General features: G+C 34.1%; 1 protein-coding gene across 1 annotated transcript; it reads right to left on the minus strand.

Moving 5' to 3' along the window:
- Positions 1-6,514: 6,514 nt before the first annotated feature.
- LOC145587888 (anoctamin-like protein At1g73020) lies at positions 6,515-16,357 on the minus strand. The gene is made up of 16 exons (XM_081644550.1): positions 15,840-16,357; positions 14,771-14,840; positions 14,437-14,552; positions 14,104-14,230; positions 13,933-14,033; positions 13,768-13,859; positions 13,562-13,666; positions 13,194-13,463; positions 8,395-8,527; positions 8,187-8,300; positions 8,030-8,100; positions 7,778-7,908; positions 7,579-7,661; positions 7,391-7,498; positions 6,999-7,157; positions 6,515-6,914 (listed from the first exon to the last, which is right to left on the minus strand). The coding sequence occupies exons 1-16, from the start codon at positions 16,029-16,031 to the stop codon at positions 6,789-6,791; spliced, it is 1,998 nt and encodes a 665-aa protein (XP_081500676.1). The 5' UTR covers positions 16,032-16,357; the 3' UTR covers positions 6,515-6,788.
- Positions 16,358-20,271: the final 3,914 nt, after the last annotated feature.

Genomic DNA, 20,271 nt, shown 5'->3' on the forward strand with positions numbered 1-20,271 from the left:
GGAGTGCCTACACTCGGCTCCTCAGCAGAAGCTCACTTACTCACTGTGCACTCACAGCTATCACACGAATTTTAGAGACTTTCAAACTCCTAGACGAATTTTAGAGACTTTCAAACTTATCACACCCCAATACCCAATACTCAAACCTTTTTTTCCCATTACAAGATCTCATTGAATAACTCTAAATACATATATATGAATAAAGAGATAAAACTAATATGTTGGACACTCGAGATCTGACTGGAACTAACTGGACGTACTGTAACCAAAACCTGATAGGAACTTTGACCAGGAGGACTGACTTAGCTTCGTGATGAAGGATAAAACCATTAAGCACGACCACTACACTTCGTCAGCCTCAACTTTGAATGAATACATATGAGCATATTTATTGTACACTCGAATTATTCATTTCATCTTGAAAAAGATAGGTTTTATGAAAAGATAAGTTTAAAAGATATTTTCTAAAAATAAGTTTTCCGAAAATATATCTTTTTGTTAAGAATAAAATATGTCAATAATAATAAAGATATAATTAACATAAAATCAGATTTTATTCAAAACTTATCTTTTTGTTTAATACTTTCTAAACAAACTTATCTTTTTCCAAAAGGGATTTATTAGAAAATAAATATCTTTATTTAGTAAAACCAAATCCCTAAAAGATATGCACGTATTAGGTAAATATATATATCATTAAAACCGACTTTTAAAGACGTGCATACTTAAGTTCCTATTAGGTTCGAAATTCTGACAGTCTCCGAGTTCCTCACAAGTCAGTTTCTCTCATTTCATTGATTGTCTGGAGTTCACCTTGGTTCTATATAAACTTGTTCCAGACCGGCTTTTATGTCCAACATACTTACATGAATCCTGGAGCAATATACTTCTATTTCTCCGCCTTCATGCATGTTGCTTCTCTGAAACTCTTGTTTTGGAATCTTGTAGTCTTGATGTATTCTGGATCTCGGGGCAATGTTCCACTTCTGGAACCGCAGGCCAAGTTCCAGCATTACACTGCTGTCACTTCTCTAGCATTACACTAGAAATCCAGCATTACACTGAAACCAGGTCGTTACAACCCGTTGATAAGTTCATGTTAGGGAACTCCTTGTAGTTCCATCAGGTGAATTCAGAGAACTACTTTCTGGAACTCTTTTTCTGCTTTACTTGTCATCCTTTGTCTTCTAAGGTTCCTTTGTTTCGGTCCTCACTTCAACTCCCGGAGTTTACTTATCCTGCAAACATCAAAACACTAAAATACTCTTATTAAATAGATGTTTGCTCAATCATTAAACTGAGCAAACTTCTGAGGATAACAAAATAAAACAGAAGGTTATTTATATTTATAAAAACAATAAAGAAAACTAAAACAAAACCAAACTAAGGTAGAGCTAGCAAACTAGAAAACTAAACTAAATTAAAAGACTCCTACACATACATGACCCATGTATGCATAGGATACTTACCTCATGAAGCTAACATATGGAAACACCTATTTACATAGTTACCTTCATGGTTCCTTAGCCATCATCATACTTATCAACCATAACACTCATCATTGTTCTTGTTCCTTTATTGCTTATCCTATATTGCTTAAGTTCCTGATATATATACCTGTCATTGCTCGGGTTCCTTGTATCTTGTTCCAATCATAACTTGTTCTTTCTATGCACAACTTAACAAGCACATTAGATAGATAATCATCATTAGTTTACAATCATCAAATCCTAATTACTTAACAATCTCCTTCCTCCTTCAATCCACAACCAAAATTCAATCACCATATTCACCTTCTTCTTGCAAACAGACCACCGCACCGACACCGACACCGACACAATCACTGATATTTATGTAAAACGAAAACCCTAAAAGAAATAGAGTAATTCAGGGAATGGTGAACCCAAAGGGTAAGTGAGCTTCCCCTCCTCCATTGTTTTCTCCATTAAAAGCTTGAAATTGATCTTTGATTTACCTCTACCATTGAAGCTATGAGATTTCCATTTTCCACTATTGAAGCTCGTGGTAGGTTAGTTTGCAGAAAGGAGATAAAAATAATGGTTTTTTAAGTTGTGGATTGAAGAATGAAGTAAGATGGTGTGGTCGGTGGTGATGGTTGGTTACGATCGATGGTTAACTATAGTCATTTGCAAATCATAACGATTGTCAGATGTTTGTCAAGAAATAACATCAATACCCACACTTTTTAATTGAGAGGAAATGACAACAATACCCAGACTTTTTAATTAGGAAATGACGAATACAGACCTGGACAAACAACTTTTGTTTATCTTGGATATAAACTTGAATTTTCTTAAAATTCTAACCTCTGTGTAAGATATTTACCGAACACCCTCCTTGTTTAAAAGTTTCTAGCGACAAAATTGTCCCCAAAAACCACTATTTGTCAAAATATTATGAATATTATGATGCCACACGTGTTCAAAATGTTTAATTATTATTACAAGATTGGAGGTTTTAATTTAAACTTAAAAAGATAAAAGCCATATTACGGATATGCTAATAAACTTAAAAAGATGAAAACTGCCGTTATACCTGGTTACTCGTTGATCAGTGAATAATGAATGCGGATCATTTTTTTTTTTTTGGACAAAGTTTGCTGATGATTCTTTATTTAGCTTGCCTTATATAGCAAATAATAACTAAGAAGAGCATTATTAATACATTTTTGTAAGTCACGACTACTAAGTAAATACAACGGTACTCCGTACAAGTTACAACCTATTCCGTATCTTGCTAACAGCCCTCAATTAAAGTTCAAACACCTTTTTTGAAAAATACAAGTAGTAGGCTCGTACATATAATACGTACACCTATTTGTATGTTCTTCCAAAGAAGAAAATATTTTGCGTTAGTGGTATTACGCTTCCTTGAAAAGCTTTTCCTCAGTTCTTATATGTTAGAGGAGAACTCAACTAGAAGTTTTAGGTGACACGAGAGTCTATTGGGCTTGAAGTATGGATGCAGCATTGACCCTCCTTATATATAACGCTTAATATTCCACTTAAATATGGGGGTGGATGAGGTTTGAACCCGTAAGGCCGTGACCTTTGTGTCATGTTGGCTCCAATATCATGTTAAAAGACCATTTCAACCAAAAGCTTAAATTTATGATTAAAGTCCAGAATATGTGTTTATATTCCTCTTCCGTTGCATTAGGTAATACACATCCCCTCAATTCCTCATAGTAGATTGTTTATGTAAAATATACACCGTTTGTATCGTATATATTTTCTATAAAATTCGCGAGTAAAAATAAGGCATTACGTAGGAATTGAAATATTTTGTGTGTCTTCATAACATAGTTTTGTTGTTCCTGAATACTGATCACATTTGTTTATACATTTGGTTAAAGGGCACGTGATCATAACGATATCGTAATATAGTACTCCCTCCGTCTCCCATTGATAGTCACTTTTGCCATTTTTGGTGACCCAAAATGTTAGTCACATTTGTTTTTTTCAAGTACCAATAATATTATTTTTTTTTTACCAAAATTCTCTCCAATTTGCAAAAATATTTGTGCAAATTTAACTTTCCCATGTACTTTAATTACTTTCTCTCTCTACTTTTTTCCATACCCAATGTAAATTTACTTTTTCAATGTAGTTTTGCTACTTCTTATTTATGTTTATTAATTCCCGTGGTTTTCTTCCAAAAGTGACTATCAATGGGAGACGGAGGGAGTATGAAGTATATATTATCTCTACATATCAACTGAATTTTGTAAATGATAGTAAAATACATAGATAAAGTTTTTTTTAACAATGCCACATTCATTATTAATTTTGTTTAATTAATCAATTAGACTTTTCCTAAACTATAAAATGACCAATATTTAATATTTAATATTTTGTTTAATTAATCAATTCTTCCAGTGCAAGCTAAGAATTGAGAGATTAATTTCTAATGTCATGTGGTGCAACCCACAACTATTTGAGTATTTGACTCAATCAAATGATTTTTCAAATTCATCATTATGTACGCGTAACATTATGTAATGAAAAATTTAGGTTTTTTTTTTTTTTTTTTTTTTTTTTTTTTTTTCTGTTTTACTTTAAAAAAAATTAATTTTTAAATTTTAAATTTTGATGTCTTCGTAACCATCCTGTTTCTTGACACCCGCAATGGCTGCAAGTACGTACATGACATGAACTGATTGCAATCCGACTAGATTAGGACACAAAAGTTGAACTAAATGACTTATCACCTATTATCCAAAGAAAACTTTAGTATAAATGATCCAATTTCACTATAAGGGTAATATAATCACGTGCAATTTTGTTAAGTTTGTCTTTGATTTATACGTTCAAACTATTTTTCTTATTTTTTTTAAAATTTATATGTTCATAATTGATGATCAACGTTGTGCATATAATATTGTAACCTAAAATGTAGGGAGACATTATTTTTTACAATTAAATACAATAACCATCGCAAATTTAAGATTACTTGTACATATTTTGTATACTTATTGCGCTCATTTTCCTAACGCAGTTAGTAGTAGTCTAGTAGACAGTCTTGTAACCCAACAAATTATGATCGATCTTTCGAAGTCTAAGTCAACGAGCAATATTCTTTAAAGCAAATTGACCAATGAAAGCCTAGTCGCCTAGATGCCGGCTCATATATATATATATAGTCGTTCTATGTACTATACAAAGTAAATTTATATAGGTAGTTTCATAGAATTAACATTAGGAAAAATTATTTTTAGGAGTCTTAGTTTTTGTACATTCTCGAAGGTACTAACGTAGGATTAGTTCAATTCCTAGTAAAATTCCAACTTTACTATAGCTTCAATATATTGTATATATACATATATTTTCTTTGGCTCGTGTCATATAAAATTTCCTACAACTAAAGTCAAAGACAAGCTTAGCTTGTCTAATAGTCTCAAGAAAAAAATTATGTCTATCAAAGAAGCCATTGATCCCGGTGAAGAAGATGACAAACGGGTAGATTTAAGGGAAGATACGTTGATGAAACGTCGTAGGAAGATCAATGGCGCCTCTTCCTCAAGCGCTTCTTTTAGGGAGATTTTTACCAACTTCAACGATGGAAAATTACTGCCTTTTAACTCGATCGATGCAACGATGTTTAAGAAGGATATAAAGAGATGGGCGAGAGATGTTGTGAGATATGCAAACCAATGTAGTAAGACTTGTTCTTGTGATCAACACAACAAGGGTGGTTTGGGGAACATTGATTCAATGCAAAACTAGGAAAATGTGGCAATTAGGTTGACTTGAGGGTGGCATTATGTACATGGTTAAATTTATAGCAATTCTTTTATTTTGTCATTTTGATCAAGAATTTTGGCATGTTTATATGACTTTCTCTAAGTTTGAGTTTTGTACCAAAATTTAATTGGTTTAACTTCTTTTGAGATATTGTAAATGATTTGAAAACAATCGTATATACATGAAATAAACAATTTTTGAAAATGCTAAATGTTTAAGCATGTCTTTTATATTTTATTTGAAAAGCATGTTTACATTGATATTTCTTAAAATCCAACGTTGGAGGCTAGCTAGTGTATTTGCTTTGCCATTGCTAATACTTTCTTCATTTATGAAAGATCTCGCCTTTTTATTTTGAGTAATTTCAAAACGTTCGACTCACTTTTACTTAACTTTATTCGTTTTTTGGAAACCTATTTACAATACTATTTACACCTTTTTACACTCTTTCTAGCCTTATCCGCACTTTTTTTTTGTTAATTCATCCACCTTTTTACCCCCATCTTTTTATGTAATTCACTTTTTTTTTAAATTTTTTTTTATGCCTACTCAGTTTTACATGCATTCATAGAAACAAAAGTTTACATTAAACGAGCCAAAAGAGTCAAAATTACTCTCTTCCTCTCCTTTTTACTACCGTCTTGTTTTCTTAATCCTTGAATTGCTGGCTTCCCTCTCTTTGGCTTCCTCGACCAATGATGTTCTTCAACATGTTATAGCAATTAAAATTTCCATGTAACTTCATTAATTGGGCTTCGTTTTCCTGGACTTATTTTTGTTGTAACTGACTTTGATGTAAAAATATATTTTAGTTGATTGTTTTACTAAATTCTTCTTGTATTTAACTATGTTGAAACTACAGAGTAACATTTTAACTACTCGTAACATCACTTGATGATTTCTTGACTGTGCAATTTTGTATATATATATATATATTTTTTTATTTTTTTTTTTGGACAAAAGATCTAATTTTGTAAAGTTATTACTTGAAACTAGGGGGAAAGAGTAAAGATTTGATCCTCATACCCAAGCATCTTTCGAAGATTTAACCTTGTGAGTTGTGACCTCAAGGTTACAAGGAAAATTCCAAACCACCACCTTTTACGTGTGTTAACTATTATTGCAATATTCTTCCAAAATATTTAAGTCAAATAGACGAGAAAAACTGCATATTGTTCCCTCAGGCAAATAGACTAGAAAAACTGCATATTGGTTTGAGTCATCCAAGCAACAAGAGCAACAAAACAAAATCAGGAAGAAATTCTAAGTTTTCGGCTTTACTGTAAATTCTGTTCTGTTCTCTTTGAGATAAAAGAACCCGTGAGCATCCACTACCCATCTATACAACTTGAAGGAATTCGACTTTCGAGCAAAAGACTGGGCAGAAAGATAACAAGAATCAAAAGATGAAACACTGATATAGGGCACAGACGGCAATGACATTTCTGTATAACTATATGTACCATCTACAAGGCATCCTACAAAACTTTTATATACCAATGTACAAGGCGAGCATTTTTGGTGTCAGTTCATCATTTCTGCAGGGTTCAACATCTTTTCTCCACCAGAAATGGTCCTCAAGAGTTCTCTAGACACATCTTGAGTATGTGTTGCATTCTTCACACGACTCGCTCTAACCCATGCAGGCTCCTGCAAGATAAGAATTGCTTTATGTACTCATTATCTACACTAGCACTTTCCTTGGGAATAGTACAAAGACCACAATAGGTTTACCTCAGGGACAAAGCGAGAAAAGCCAAACTTTATAATTAGGAGGATATGCTCCATGACCAAAATTGCTGCAAGCCCTGGCTCTAATTTCCATTTCCCTTCCTCATCGTATAAACAAACCAAAAGTGCACAGTTGGTGCATATTGACATCACTATTAGAAACTGAAATTCAGAAAACATAAACCATATCAAATCAGTAATGTAGTTTACTTATAAATGGAGAACAGAAAATATTCAACATAAATGCTGACTGCTGAGAACCACACTGCAACATCTTTCTAGGATATTACTAAGAATTTATGCATTGGAATTGTAATGGTTAATACCAAAAAACATGTTAAAGGGGATGCATAATTGCAGTAAGCACAAAAAAGATTGACAATTTGAAAGCTTGCCTGAAATATATTCAGCCATGCTCCAATTGTAGCAGCAGCACGAGGAACAGGCCTTTTATGCATGACAAGCAATTTTAGAGCATCTGTCCTGATTTCCATAATGTTGTTCTGCACCAACATCTAGTTATAGATTTTTACTTGGTGCCTCAAACTAGGAATGATAGAAAACTCCAATATAAACTACTCACCACAACAGCAAAAGCAAAAGTGAGGGGAAATGCACTTGCAAACATCATAATCATTCCAAACTGCAGAGCCAACTCCAGAAAATCTGCATATAGTTTACAGTTTGACAGTAAAGTTTCTTCAGATGTATCAAAAGCTACATCACTAAGCCATTCAAAAACAAATAAAGTAAGCTTGTAATAACAAAATTACGAGTATTACCATCGAACAGTCCATCTTCAAGTTCTCCTCCAATGCTGGCGGAGTAAGCAGATTTCAGATACTCTTTCTCTACTCTCGAATTCACTTTTACCTTCCCAATTGATGACCCCTTATCGTGCTTCTTCTTGAGCCTTGATAATTGGTAAATGCGTTAACAAACATAAAGGTGATCTAACGGCTACACTAACTTGTATTACTTTCATTTATATGTAAAGATGGTGCAAATAAAAACAAAAGGATAATAAAGCTCACCTAACAGCTCCAAACTTTTTATAGCTGTATTTAAGGTAGGGCAAAGAATTTTCAAGCAAGTTCTCAAAAACCTGCAAACATGTTACACATCACAGTAACAATCACAATTTTAAGTGGAAGTAGAATCTGATATCTGTTCAATAAAAACCATGTCAACCTCAGAGACGATCAGACGCTGGATTAAAACTTTGCGAAGTGTCATAATATTGCGGTGGAGCAAAGCATGATAGAAAACTCCAATATATGTCTGCATAAAATAAAGCCCGAACAGCTGCAAAGAAATGTCAACAAAGGGAATTTGCTTTAGTAGTCACCTTCAAAATTAAGCAAATAAACAAACTTAGGTATCTGTTCCCATTCCCCACCTTGTAAATCAAGCTGTCTGCCTGATACTCTTCATTGTCAATGTTTTCATATTTAATGAGATCAGCAGAAATTTTCCCTCCAAATCGCGTAAAATATTGAATAAGAAGTAGGTAAACAGCCGTCAGCCCAAACCTATCAAATTAACCAGAAAAGTTGATTATATGTTATTACTCTATTCTTGTAGCAACAATGCTGCTACTAGTAGTTAATAATATCTCCACCTCAAGGAATAAAATTTCTCTATTAATAAAGACCAGCTCTATCATCAAGGTTAAACAATAGATAATTACATAATCATTGTAATGCATTACTTTTATAAAGATTATATAATGCGGAAGCGGAAAGACAGTGAGAAATCTTTATCAAAATTTGAACATGGAATAATGATATGACTTTTGTTACTACATGAAGTGCAATAAATCATGGTACAGTATAGTTAAAGCATCCAATAATATGCACACATACTTCCAAGTAAATATATACAGTATATAATAGTTTAATTAATCAGCAAAAATGGACAGGAGGTAGCAGCAGTAATACATTTACATTTTAAGTTTTTATTTCTTTATTTATATTTACATTTTGGTGCCCCCTTTTGGCAACTATCTATAATAATTAGAAAGTAACTGCTTCTAGCTTTTTCTGCACATATGACATATGTCTTCCTTTTGAATTTTTTTCAGAAAATTCAGTCAAAAATACTGATCATAAATCAGCCACTAGTATTTCCACATTGATAAAAAAAAAAAAATTGCATTGTCAAAATAAATACTTTTTCTAACCATAAATAAAATTCTTTTTAGGCTTGGGCACTCATATTTTGTATAATGAGGGAGTATGAGCTTTTACGGAGATACGTGTAGAAGTAAAACCATTTCAAATTGAAGTTATTATGTCATTCTTGATATAGCCCAAGAGAGTAATAGATCAAAGTATGTCCATGATTATACTGCCTCTATGGAAGAGTTTTAGCAAGGGGTGGAACTTACTTGCTTAATACTTGGTAGTATTTGGACCTTTGTAACGAGCAAAGGACTTCTTTTGGGCTAGGTATAACGCCAGCTAGCAATCTCATTAAAACACCATTTGCTCCAGAAGAAGAGACTATGAAGGTAAGAGATTTTGTTTGTGTGGGTGAGAGGGATCTAGACAGCTTTTAATTTACTTGTCACCCACTTAAGATCATGACAAATATAATTAAAAACCTTAATGCCTTGTTCTTGCTTCCTTTCCCACGGCACTTCTCTTTTTCTAGTGCAGATGCAGCAAATATTAGATCCCTTAATTTGAACTTGAACCTTAAGCAGTTATGGAAAAGAATCAAGCTTCCACAATGGATCCCTTGGAGGGATAGGGTGCTCCATTGAGGCTTGCTTAAGTATTGTTAAATCTATCCAAATTCCTATTGCCCCAATTGTCCCCTTGTCATCATAGAAGAATTAATCCATGCCATCCTAGCCATAGATTTTGATTTATCTGAATCTCTTGTCTATCCAGCTATTCCACAAGACCTTCGTAAGGCGATTTGGGTTAGAATATTTTAACTAGTACCCACATTGTTAAAGGAGTTAAATGGAGTATTTAGTTCCACTTTCTTTGTTTATAAAACCAGAAACACTACAATCATATCATATTTAAAGCGGATTATCAGGAATCACCTAACCATATCCTCCACAAAGCAAATTGCCTCAGGTTGAAATTTCTATTCTCCAACGCCTTTGATTGATAATGGCCTTGTTCCTCCCTCTAATTCCAATTCTTCCAAACACTCCCGTAGAATAGGATTTTCCACCCTATGGTTGGTTTATGGTATATGTTGACACTTCCTTCGTTCATGCCAAGTGGTTTATCCAGAAGGTCTGTAGTTGGTCTAGAGGCTTCCAGAAACAAAGTTACTCTATTAATCGCCTTCTTGCAGATCTTAATGAGAATATGTGAAGGCCTCAACAAGATCAAAAGAGATGATATGGAGAGAATGATCATTTCTTTAGATTGCAAGTAAGCAATAGATTTTCTTCATGTTCATGACTCTACCCCAGATTCATATTCTAATGAGCTTAATGATTGTAGGAGCTGGGTTAAAGAGTTGGAAAGTAAAATTCATGTATACTAGACATGACTTGAACAAGCGTGTAGGTGGACAAGCAAGAAAGTGTTGAAGTTTAGATATTTGCAAGAACATAACTAATTTTTCTTCCAATCCCCCTTATTGTTTGTATGGATGTCTTCAATTCGGATTCTTATTCCAAAATTTCATTTAGCAATAATTATTCTATACTGTCTATACAATTGCAATCAAGGGTCTAATGAAAACAATTTATCAACAATTTTAGGGGTAGAGGTGTGTATATGTGAACCCCTCATCCAGTCCCACATGAACGTCTGAGATAATACAAGAGATACAATGGTAATGTTATGCTATATGAAATGGTTTTACTTGATACAACACACGTACTCGTTATAATATTATTTGTACTCAGTGAAATTCACACACAGCAGAATACCCAAGTCACTCTTTTGCTAAAGTGTAATAATCCTTAAACATGCAATTGTTCTAGTTTCCACATCCCATTGCAATGTATAGCTAATGCTTCTATCAATATACTACCACCGTCTTTAAAAAAGTAAAAAAAATATTCACCTTTCCTTTGCAAGATCTCCCAACAATAATATCCACTAACAGAAAGTAGCAAAAATATGCCTACTGTAGTTTATTCTACTTCCTACAGCACCCTTTCTTTTCCACACTGCTAATTACTAAGTAAAGTGGGGTATACTTTGGGCATAATTTGCATTACTGCATGAGATATAAGAAGTTACAGATCCATTTCATTTTTTAGAAGTTTGTAAAAAGTCGAGGTGGAGTATTTTTTTTTTAAATGATACAGTAGCGATGACATTCCTATTGAGGTTTAAAGATGTCTGGGAGAGAGAGGAATTAAAATTTTGACAATATTCTTCACAAAAAAAGGAATTGAACGGTCAACAACATTCTTCAACAAGATTTGGGGCATGCCAATAAAGTGGAGGAAAAATAATCCCTTCGTATAAGAATAAAAGCAGGTTAGTTGAAGTACAGGATTTTAATTGTGATCCTGGCATGCCCTAGATTAAGGTAAAATTACAACGCATAAAAATTAGGCTTAAAATATTATATGGTATTGAAATGTTAGGTTGTGAATCATTGTCATGTTTATAAGATGAATGTGGTGAAAATGCGTGTGCTCGGTTGGATGTGTGGCCATGTAAAAAAGAATTGTATGAAGAATGAGATAATTTGTGGAGTAGGGGTCACATCTTGTGAGAACAAGATGATGGAGAATGGCTTAAGGTGGTTTGCCCATGTAAGAAAGAAATTGAGTGAGGCTTTGGTAAAGAAAGTTGAAAGTGGCAAAGGGATGGGATCGTGAGAGGTAGGGGAAGAGACCTAGGAAAATTAGGAGGAGGGTGATTAGAAAGTAATATGTAGAGATGGGCATGGGCCGGGCCGGCCCGCGGACGGCATAGGCCCTGCACGAAAATGGCACGGCACGGCATGAGCACGCCAGCGGCACGACACGATGACCGAGGAGTGGGCCGTGGGCTGTGCCGTGAACACGATTTCGAAAATTTTGCACGGGCACGGCATGAACCTACGGACGGCACTGTACTTTGGCCCCCGAGCACAGTTCGCTAGCACGACACATGGCACGGCCAAGCACGGCATGCGGCACGCCAAGCACGGCACGGCCCGTGCAAAACGACTACTCATTCGCTGCTTCAAATAAATTAATAAAAAAAATAACATAAATAATAAGGAATTATAATAATAAAAAGAACAATGATAAAATAATAATAAAATAACATACACATAAATTTATAAAATTATTTAAATAGTGTATCCATTTTAAAAGTTGTTTAAAAAAATATATCGATTTTTTTTAAATAAAAAAAAATACATGGGTGGCACGGTGACCAACCCGGCACGCTAGGCACGTGGGCCATGCCGTGCCGGGGGTTGAGGTGTGCGAAATGGTGGCCTGGCACAGCACGGCCCGCCAAAATGCAAGCACGGCACGAGCCACCACTAGGCACGACGAGGCACGGCCCGTGGTGGCCCGGCACTGCACGATGCCCACCTCTAGTAATATGCATCTTTTGGGGATTAAGGAACTAGCGTTGAATAGGATAAAGTGGAGAGGAGAAAATCTAAGCTGAGACTCGTCATGAAATTAATTACATCTCCATTTTTTTTAGACGCATCAATTTTGATATTACGGAATCCTAGACTATTTGAAGTAGAGAGAGATAGAGAAAAAATTAAGAGGGTCCATGTGATATGAGAGAGATAGAGAGAATTTATTAGTTAAAAAAGGAAACTGATGCATCCAAATTGAACAAAAAAAGAAGTATATATACTCTTTTTTCCTTTTACCTAATCTCATTGTGTTTTGCAAAATCTTCTTATTTTCCTCTAGGTTTTCTCATATGCATGTTTTCCCTCTCTACTTGGCCTTTTTATCTTTTTTTTTTCAAATCCTTTCTCAGATTTTATTTTTAAATCCTCTTGTTGAGTTTTCAGTTTATCCTGCTTCCATTCTTGCTCGCTTCCACTTTACCACTTTTCATTCTTTATTCCATTTTTTGTGAATGGTTATTTATGTCGATTCATGTTAGTAAACCCCAAATCATTTTGGGATTAAGACTTTGTGGTGGTTGTTGAAAACAAAGTAGTAACATATTAGCATACCGATTCAAGACTTACAAAGAAGTTCTAATTTGCAGTCCATTATTTAAAGCATAGACAAAGAAAGCTTACTTTATGATGTCTGATCCAATTTTTTCATAGAGATGAGCATACGCTAGCTCAAAAGGCAACTGAAGACAAATAATGCTCAATATAATGACTGTATCATTTCTGATCCTCTTTAGACGTCCATACCATTCATCTCTTTGGTATGCTGCTTTCCCTTTGACATTATCAGCCTCCAACTTTTTTGTGAATTCCAGAGGATGCTTCCTAGAGTTTAGATCCATTCCAAATATCTTATATCCAGGTCCTGTTCCAACTGTGTAACTGATGTTCCATCTGCATCAAAGAGCTGGTTAAGACATGATGCTCCTGATATCTTTAATTGAAAAGTAAGCAAAATAAACAATGATGCTTTTGTTAATGAAGAAAATTACCTGGTTATGAGGGCATAATTTTTGCGTTTCCAGAACTGGAAGAAGAATACAGCCCATGATATGATACTTATGAAGAACACCGGAAGAGCCAGAAATTGTAGTGATCTAGAAAATACACAGCAGTCAATGGAAAATTGCAAGCTATGTGGAAAATTGAGGAGCTTAATAATCTGACAGAAGTCTAAGATAGGAGAGTAGGCGCCTACCCAAAGTCAACTAAATGCAATACAATCCCTAATGCCGCAGGAAAGAGTAACCACCGAGTATACATTCCAAGAAAGGCAAAATATATTGCTATCTGCAAATTGTAAGTTGCCTTAGTAAATATTAGCCGATGAAAACACAGAATTCAATGTATCATTTCAACTTGCCTTGGTTCCAAAGTAGAGGTATATATCATCAATTGGCTGCCTTGTAATGTCCCAAAAGTTTAGTGCCCAACTCCTTAGCATCTCCTTCTTTTTCTGTTCATCTGTTATCATAAAGTTCAGTTTATACTACTGGAAACACAGAAAGTCAGCAATAATTAGGATTCCTCATACCGTGCAAAGGAAATACTTGTTTAAGAATGCCTTCTGTTTCCAGCTTCCGAAGAAGAGGCTCCCAAGGTTCCCAGTAGAATTTTTTGCAGCCATATTTCAGAGGTACAGCCACTTTACTGTTATTTACCTGCAATAATCAATTATTTAATATGGAGTGATGAATTACTTCTAAAGCATTCCCTTCATAGCTAACAGCATTCAAGGTTAAAGTTCAAATCACCATCAATAAAATGAGAAAGGAAGAATTCAAAGTTCTCAGAACTGATATGCTAAAATTGGGGGCAGAGTAAATATAAATGAAAAATACACTTCATAAGTCTGAAGAATGCTTACTATTCCATAAATTAAGTGATGGTAGCAATGATGGCGTTCACACCAACTGAACAATGAGCCATCAGCCTGCCTCGCAAAGGCTTTAACTTGTTCCCAGTCAAAAGCTAAGTCCATTCCTGAGATATAAATAAAAAAGCACCAAATATGCATTTACAAGGCTATCCAATGACTGAGGAATGATATTGGGGAAGTGATTTTACTTATTAATGATCCTCACTAAACTCCTCATTACCTCAGTCATACACTCATTCAAGGTTGTTAATGTTATAATAACATTTTAGGAAATAGATTGAGTATGGAACTATGGAACAAGAAAATAAATATGGGTTAATACCAATATTGGTTCGTTTCCTTATCTGTAATTCTGCTGCAGCCTTTCCTAGAGCCTCCAAAGGTGCTGCCAACTGAGAGAGAAATATCCAATTTAAAGACACTATTACCAAATCATTTCCCAATAATATACATGGAAAGGAACTTATATAGATATTTATAGCCAAAATCAGCACTTAAAAGCACACATTGGAAACAGTTTAAAACACTGGCTCCTGCTAAAGTTTTACAATATCAGATTAGACATAGATATTATTGCTTTCGTAGGAGGATCCTCTCCATGTCTTTTCCTCAATTTCAATCTACAACTCAATTTGCCAAAAATATTGAACATATATAGATATTTATAACCAAAATCAGAACTACAATGCGCTCATTGTAGCTTTGTATTTGGAAACAGATTAAAACACTGGTTCCTGCTCAAGTTTAACAATATTAAATCAGAAATAAACAATACTCGTATTTCTATATTGAGAAACTTAAGTTCGTATCAGGATCCGATCTCCACGTCTTTTCCTCGATTTCTATCTTCATCTCATGACACCTAAGTGCAAAAACTTAATCCTTCCCCCTTATTTGTCTACTTCATACATACTTTCACAAAATTACTTTTGATGCAATATAAGTAACATCATATTAAACAACTATATAAAATAAACAACTCTACGACCTAATTAGGCCAATTTGTAATGAAAGATAAGTAAACAACAAATCAAGTCCATGTAATTAATATTTAAAATCAACGAATTAGACTCACCAAACACCCTAACTTGCCTACTTTGACCAATTATATTAAAAAATATATAAAAAAAAAAAAAAAAAAAAACAAACAAACAAACAAACAAACGAAACACTGAAGAGACTAAACTTGACTGGTCAATTGCAAAACAAATATTCTTTCCTTTCCAATTTGATTATCACATTACTCGTTCAAATTACACTATCAACGTGACAATTGATTCCGGACAAATCTCGTCCAAATTACACTATCAACGCGACAATTAATTCCGAACAAAGCTAGCTCCTAACCCTATTAGAAATAAATTGTAAATTTCAAGATTTGAGCAACTGACCTTAATAAACTCATGAGAAAGGCCAGGAACTTCTTCAACCATCAACCCAGTTTTCTTCAATTCTTCAACCAAAATCTCCATAACTTCATATCTGTTACCTTCATCTTCATCTTCACTTTCACCATTTTCTTCTTTCTTTGTAAATACTAAAGCAATTTCAAACACAGCTTTTTCTTCACCATTTATATTCATTTCCAAGAATTAAAGAAACCCAATATTTTTAGCTAAAAATCAAGGGTTAATTTCGTGAAATGTTGAGTAAAATGAAAAGGGGTTTAATGGGGGTCCAAATCATGGAATAATTGGACCGAAAAATGCATGAATTTGCGTGAAGATTGAATTGGACAATGTGGGTTAGCTTGAGATAAACATGGAAAATGTCGAAAAAGGTACAAATTCAGATGGGAAGAGAATTAGAGATTGGAACGGCAAAAGAATTAAATTTTAATTGGGAAAAATTAAGAAAAATGAATTTTAATTTGAAATTGAGACATTGAAAGAAGAATGTGGAGAGAGAAACAAGACACGTGGTGGGGGCTGTGCTTTTAATAGTGTAACGGCTTTTTGGCAATGGAATGGAAGTGATGCAAATACAACAGTGTCCAAATTGATGAAAGGCGGGCATGGACCGTGCCGGCACGAGCCCAGCACAAATCCGACACAACGATTCAGTAGTGGGCCGTGGGCCGTGTCGTGAATAATTTTTCTGAAAATTGGCACAGGTACGACGAGCGGTACGGCCTTTGGCCTGTGGGGCGGCCCACCGGCATAGCCCACCAGCACGGCACGTGGCAGACCCAGGTACGGCCCAGCACGACACGCGGCCCGCCGAAAAGTTGTTCAAAAATTAAATTAATAAAATTATTTATGTAAACTCAATTTTAAATTAATAAAATATAAACACAATTTAATAAAATTATTTATATAAACTCAATTTTAAAATTGTTAAAAAAAATATTTATCGATTTTTTTATATATACATATATATTTTAAAAAAAATAATAAATAAATACCAGGGCGGCCCGCTGCCCGGCAACGTGGGACGTGCCGTGCCTTGGGTTGGGGTGTGCCAAAAATTGGCACGGCACGGCCCGGCACGAGTCCCCCCTAGGCACGGCCAGGCACGACCCGCGGCGGCCTGGCACGACACGATGCCCATGTTTAACCATCATTCATCTAGGTCAAATGGTCAGAAACTTGGTTCCCACTATGTAAAGTCTCGTTTTTATAATACGATAATATAAAATGTAGAGTAACCAAGAAACCGATAGGTTGTCCGAGACTAGTAGAGATGTCAAAATCACACATGATCCGATTTGATTTAAAACTGACTCGAAAAATATTCGATTTATATTTCAACTCGCATGGAGACAATAATTTAGAATGATTTAACTATAAAAATGACCTGATCTCACAAAAAAAATGATCTAATCCGACCCAACGTCATCGAACTCGATCCGAACATTCGAATTGACACCTCTATCCGAGAGCCTCCATGGAGAAAGTGCAAATACTCGTACAAGATTGTTATGAGTATTTAACATGGAATTGACATAAATATTATAAAAGTAGTGGAATGTATTGGGTTATAAACGATTTGACAGGCTAGGATTAATTTTAGGTCGGATGATTTTGGGGCGGTTTGATTTCATTTTAGTTAAGTTCGATTAGAAAAAAGGTTAATTTAATATTAGGTCAATTCCAATTCTTTTTGGATTTGGGGTTGACCAAATTCTATAGTCAAATAAGGTCATTTTTAACCAAAGTAATTATTGAGTTATTACCTCATTATTGGGTCACTATCTAATCATTCATGTGTCATTAACACTTATTATTAGTTCCCATTTACCAAAATAACAAATAAAAACACTTATTATTAGTTTTCTTATTAGATTAGTTCTTGTATCAGTTTTATCTTTAAGCCAAAGTTAAATCAAATTATCGATGAATTATCATAAGTACATAACTGAGAAGATATACGTTGATAGATATTAGATCCACGTCGGGTTTTTTTTTTTTTTTTTGGTCAAGAATTACATATTAAGAGCAGTTTTGGAAATTAAAAAAAATAACTTATACAAAGAAATCCTAAAAAATCTACCCTGAAAACCCAAAAATTGGGCTTATTTGGCATAGTTTTTGGTTTTTAGTGTTTTTTTAGGTGTTTCCACTTTTCTGTTATCAGTTTTAAAAATTATCATGGTTTTAATAAGTTTAACTAATTTTTGATTAATTATATGACATATATCATATGATTTTAAAAAGCAAAAAACCAAAAAAAGAAAATTACAGCAATGCCAAACGAAGTTAACACTACCCATTCTGTCCAAAAATTATCGGAATATTTGTGAGACCAACTTTATCTATATCTTGAAGAATCAATTAGTATTATATACTCCTGGATCATGGTACTCCATACCCAATATACTTGAGTTATTTTGCCTAACTCTTATGTTATTTTGTTTAAAACCTCGTGTTATTTTGCTAAAATAATATGTTATTCACTTATCTACTTCAACATCATGCATACAAAAAAAAACATGCATTTATAAAAATAACATGTACTTACTTAAAAAATAACATATATATAAATTGAAATAATAAGAGGTTTACATCAAAATAACATGAATTTTATAAATCTAGAGTACATCAAAAGGATCAATGTTGAAAAAAAAAATCAACATACAAATATAAAATAACATATACTTATTTTAAAACAACATATATATAAATTAAAATAACAAGAAGTTCATATTAAAATAACATAAATTTTATAAACCTGGAGTACCATGCACACAGTACTACAAGAGTAGGATAAAATTCAAGAACTTGTATATAAAATCTTTGAAGCTCCGTAATCACGTATCATCCAATAGAATTCGAGCTCTTCTAGGGTCGTAGAAACTTTCCATATAAAATATTGTTTTTATTAAGATAAGGAAAAAGCCCATTCTAATAGGGGAATGTAAGGAAATCCTTTCTAAAATGTACTTGGTGAGATTTGACCCTTGGTGTCAAGGCCGAAAATTGAAAAACTAGCCTACTAATCTAAACTCTTATCTCATGTAAACATGGCAATTTTGACCCAGACTCGATGACCCGACCCATGACCCAAAATCGACCTGAAAATAGTGACCCGAAACCCGAATCAACCCGACCCGCCCCATATCCGACCCGAAGTGAAATTGACCCAACCTTAACCCGAAACCCGAAATGACCCGACCCGAAGTTGACCCGAGACCCGACCCAAAGTGACCCGAGACCCGAAGTTGACCCGATACCCAAAGTGACCTGACCTTTAACTTGAAGTAATTGACCCAAATAGACTCGAAACCCAAAGTGACCCGAACCAAAATTATCTTATACCTTAAATGACCAAAATCTATTTAAGCTAAAGACTTGACCTGAGCAAACCAAAATAGAAAAAAACCGCAATCAAACTGACTTAATTTTCTTTATTAATTTGTAATGTGTAACAGTGTAAGTAATTTACATATTTTGAGCATTACTTTTCTCGATTTCTTCGGCCTTTTATCTCTATAAGTTATTAAAAAAATCGTAAAAAGATTGAAATTTAACGACTATTCTACAGAGTTTGTCCATAAGATTAAAAAAATTAACTAAAGCTCGAAATAAATTAAAATCACAATTCTCACAAGTCTAGGAAAAAAAAATAGTACAATAATAATGCGTACATAATATAATGCTCAATACCAAATGAAATTACAAAATAATCTAAATTCAAACAATTACTGTATTCCATGAAAAAAGTAGCCTTAATAAATATAGTGAGTTTCTCGTCAAAAAATATATAAATGTATACTACCTCCGTTTCATATTATTTTCAACGATTAGGCATTTTTCCTTTTTACTTTATGTCAAATCGTTGCAAATAATATGAAACGAAGGTAGTGTATCGAGTTGAATTTAACCCAATGCATCGACCCGAATATGACCCGACCCAAAGTTGACCCAAAAATTGGACCCGAATATTGACCCGACCCGACCCGAAATGTTGACACGAAACCCGACCCGATTATCAGTTGACCCAAAATTAACCCGAAACCCGAATGACCCGACCCGACCCGAACTTAACCCGATAATTTTTTGACCCGAACTTGACCCGACCTGAAATGACTCGACCCATACCCAACCCGAATGACCCATTAGACAGGTCTAATCTCATGTAAAATATAGTTAACAAAGTAAACTATCACATTCACATCCAATAAAAATGCGAGAAAAATTCCGTAGCTAGCTAAAGACCATTGCGAAGATACACTTACAAAATGTGAATTGCGAACATATCTATACAATTTGACTTTTTTTAGTCGAAAAGCGCACCGCCGACCCATTATCTTATTCGTACTTAAAATTGAATGGAATCCCAATTTCTACAAGCTTAAGATTAGATGCTTCATATAAATGGTAC

This window comes from Chenopodium album, chromosome 17 (genome assembly GCF_948465745.1).
Source record: "Chenopodium album chromosome 17, dcCheAlbu1.1, whole genome shotgun sequence".
NCBI lineage: Eukaryota > Viridiplantae > Streptophyta > Magnoliopsida > Caryophyllales > Amaranthaceae > Chenopodium > Chenopodium album.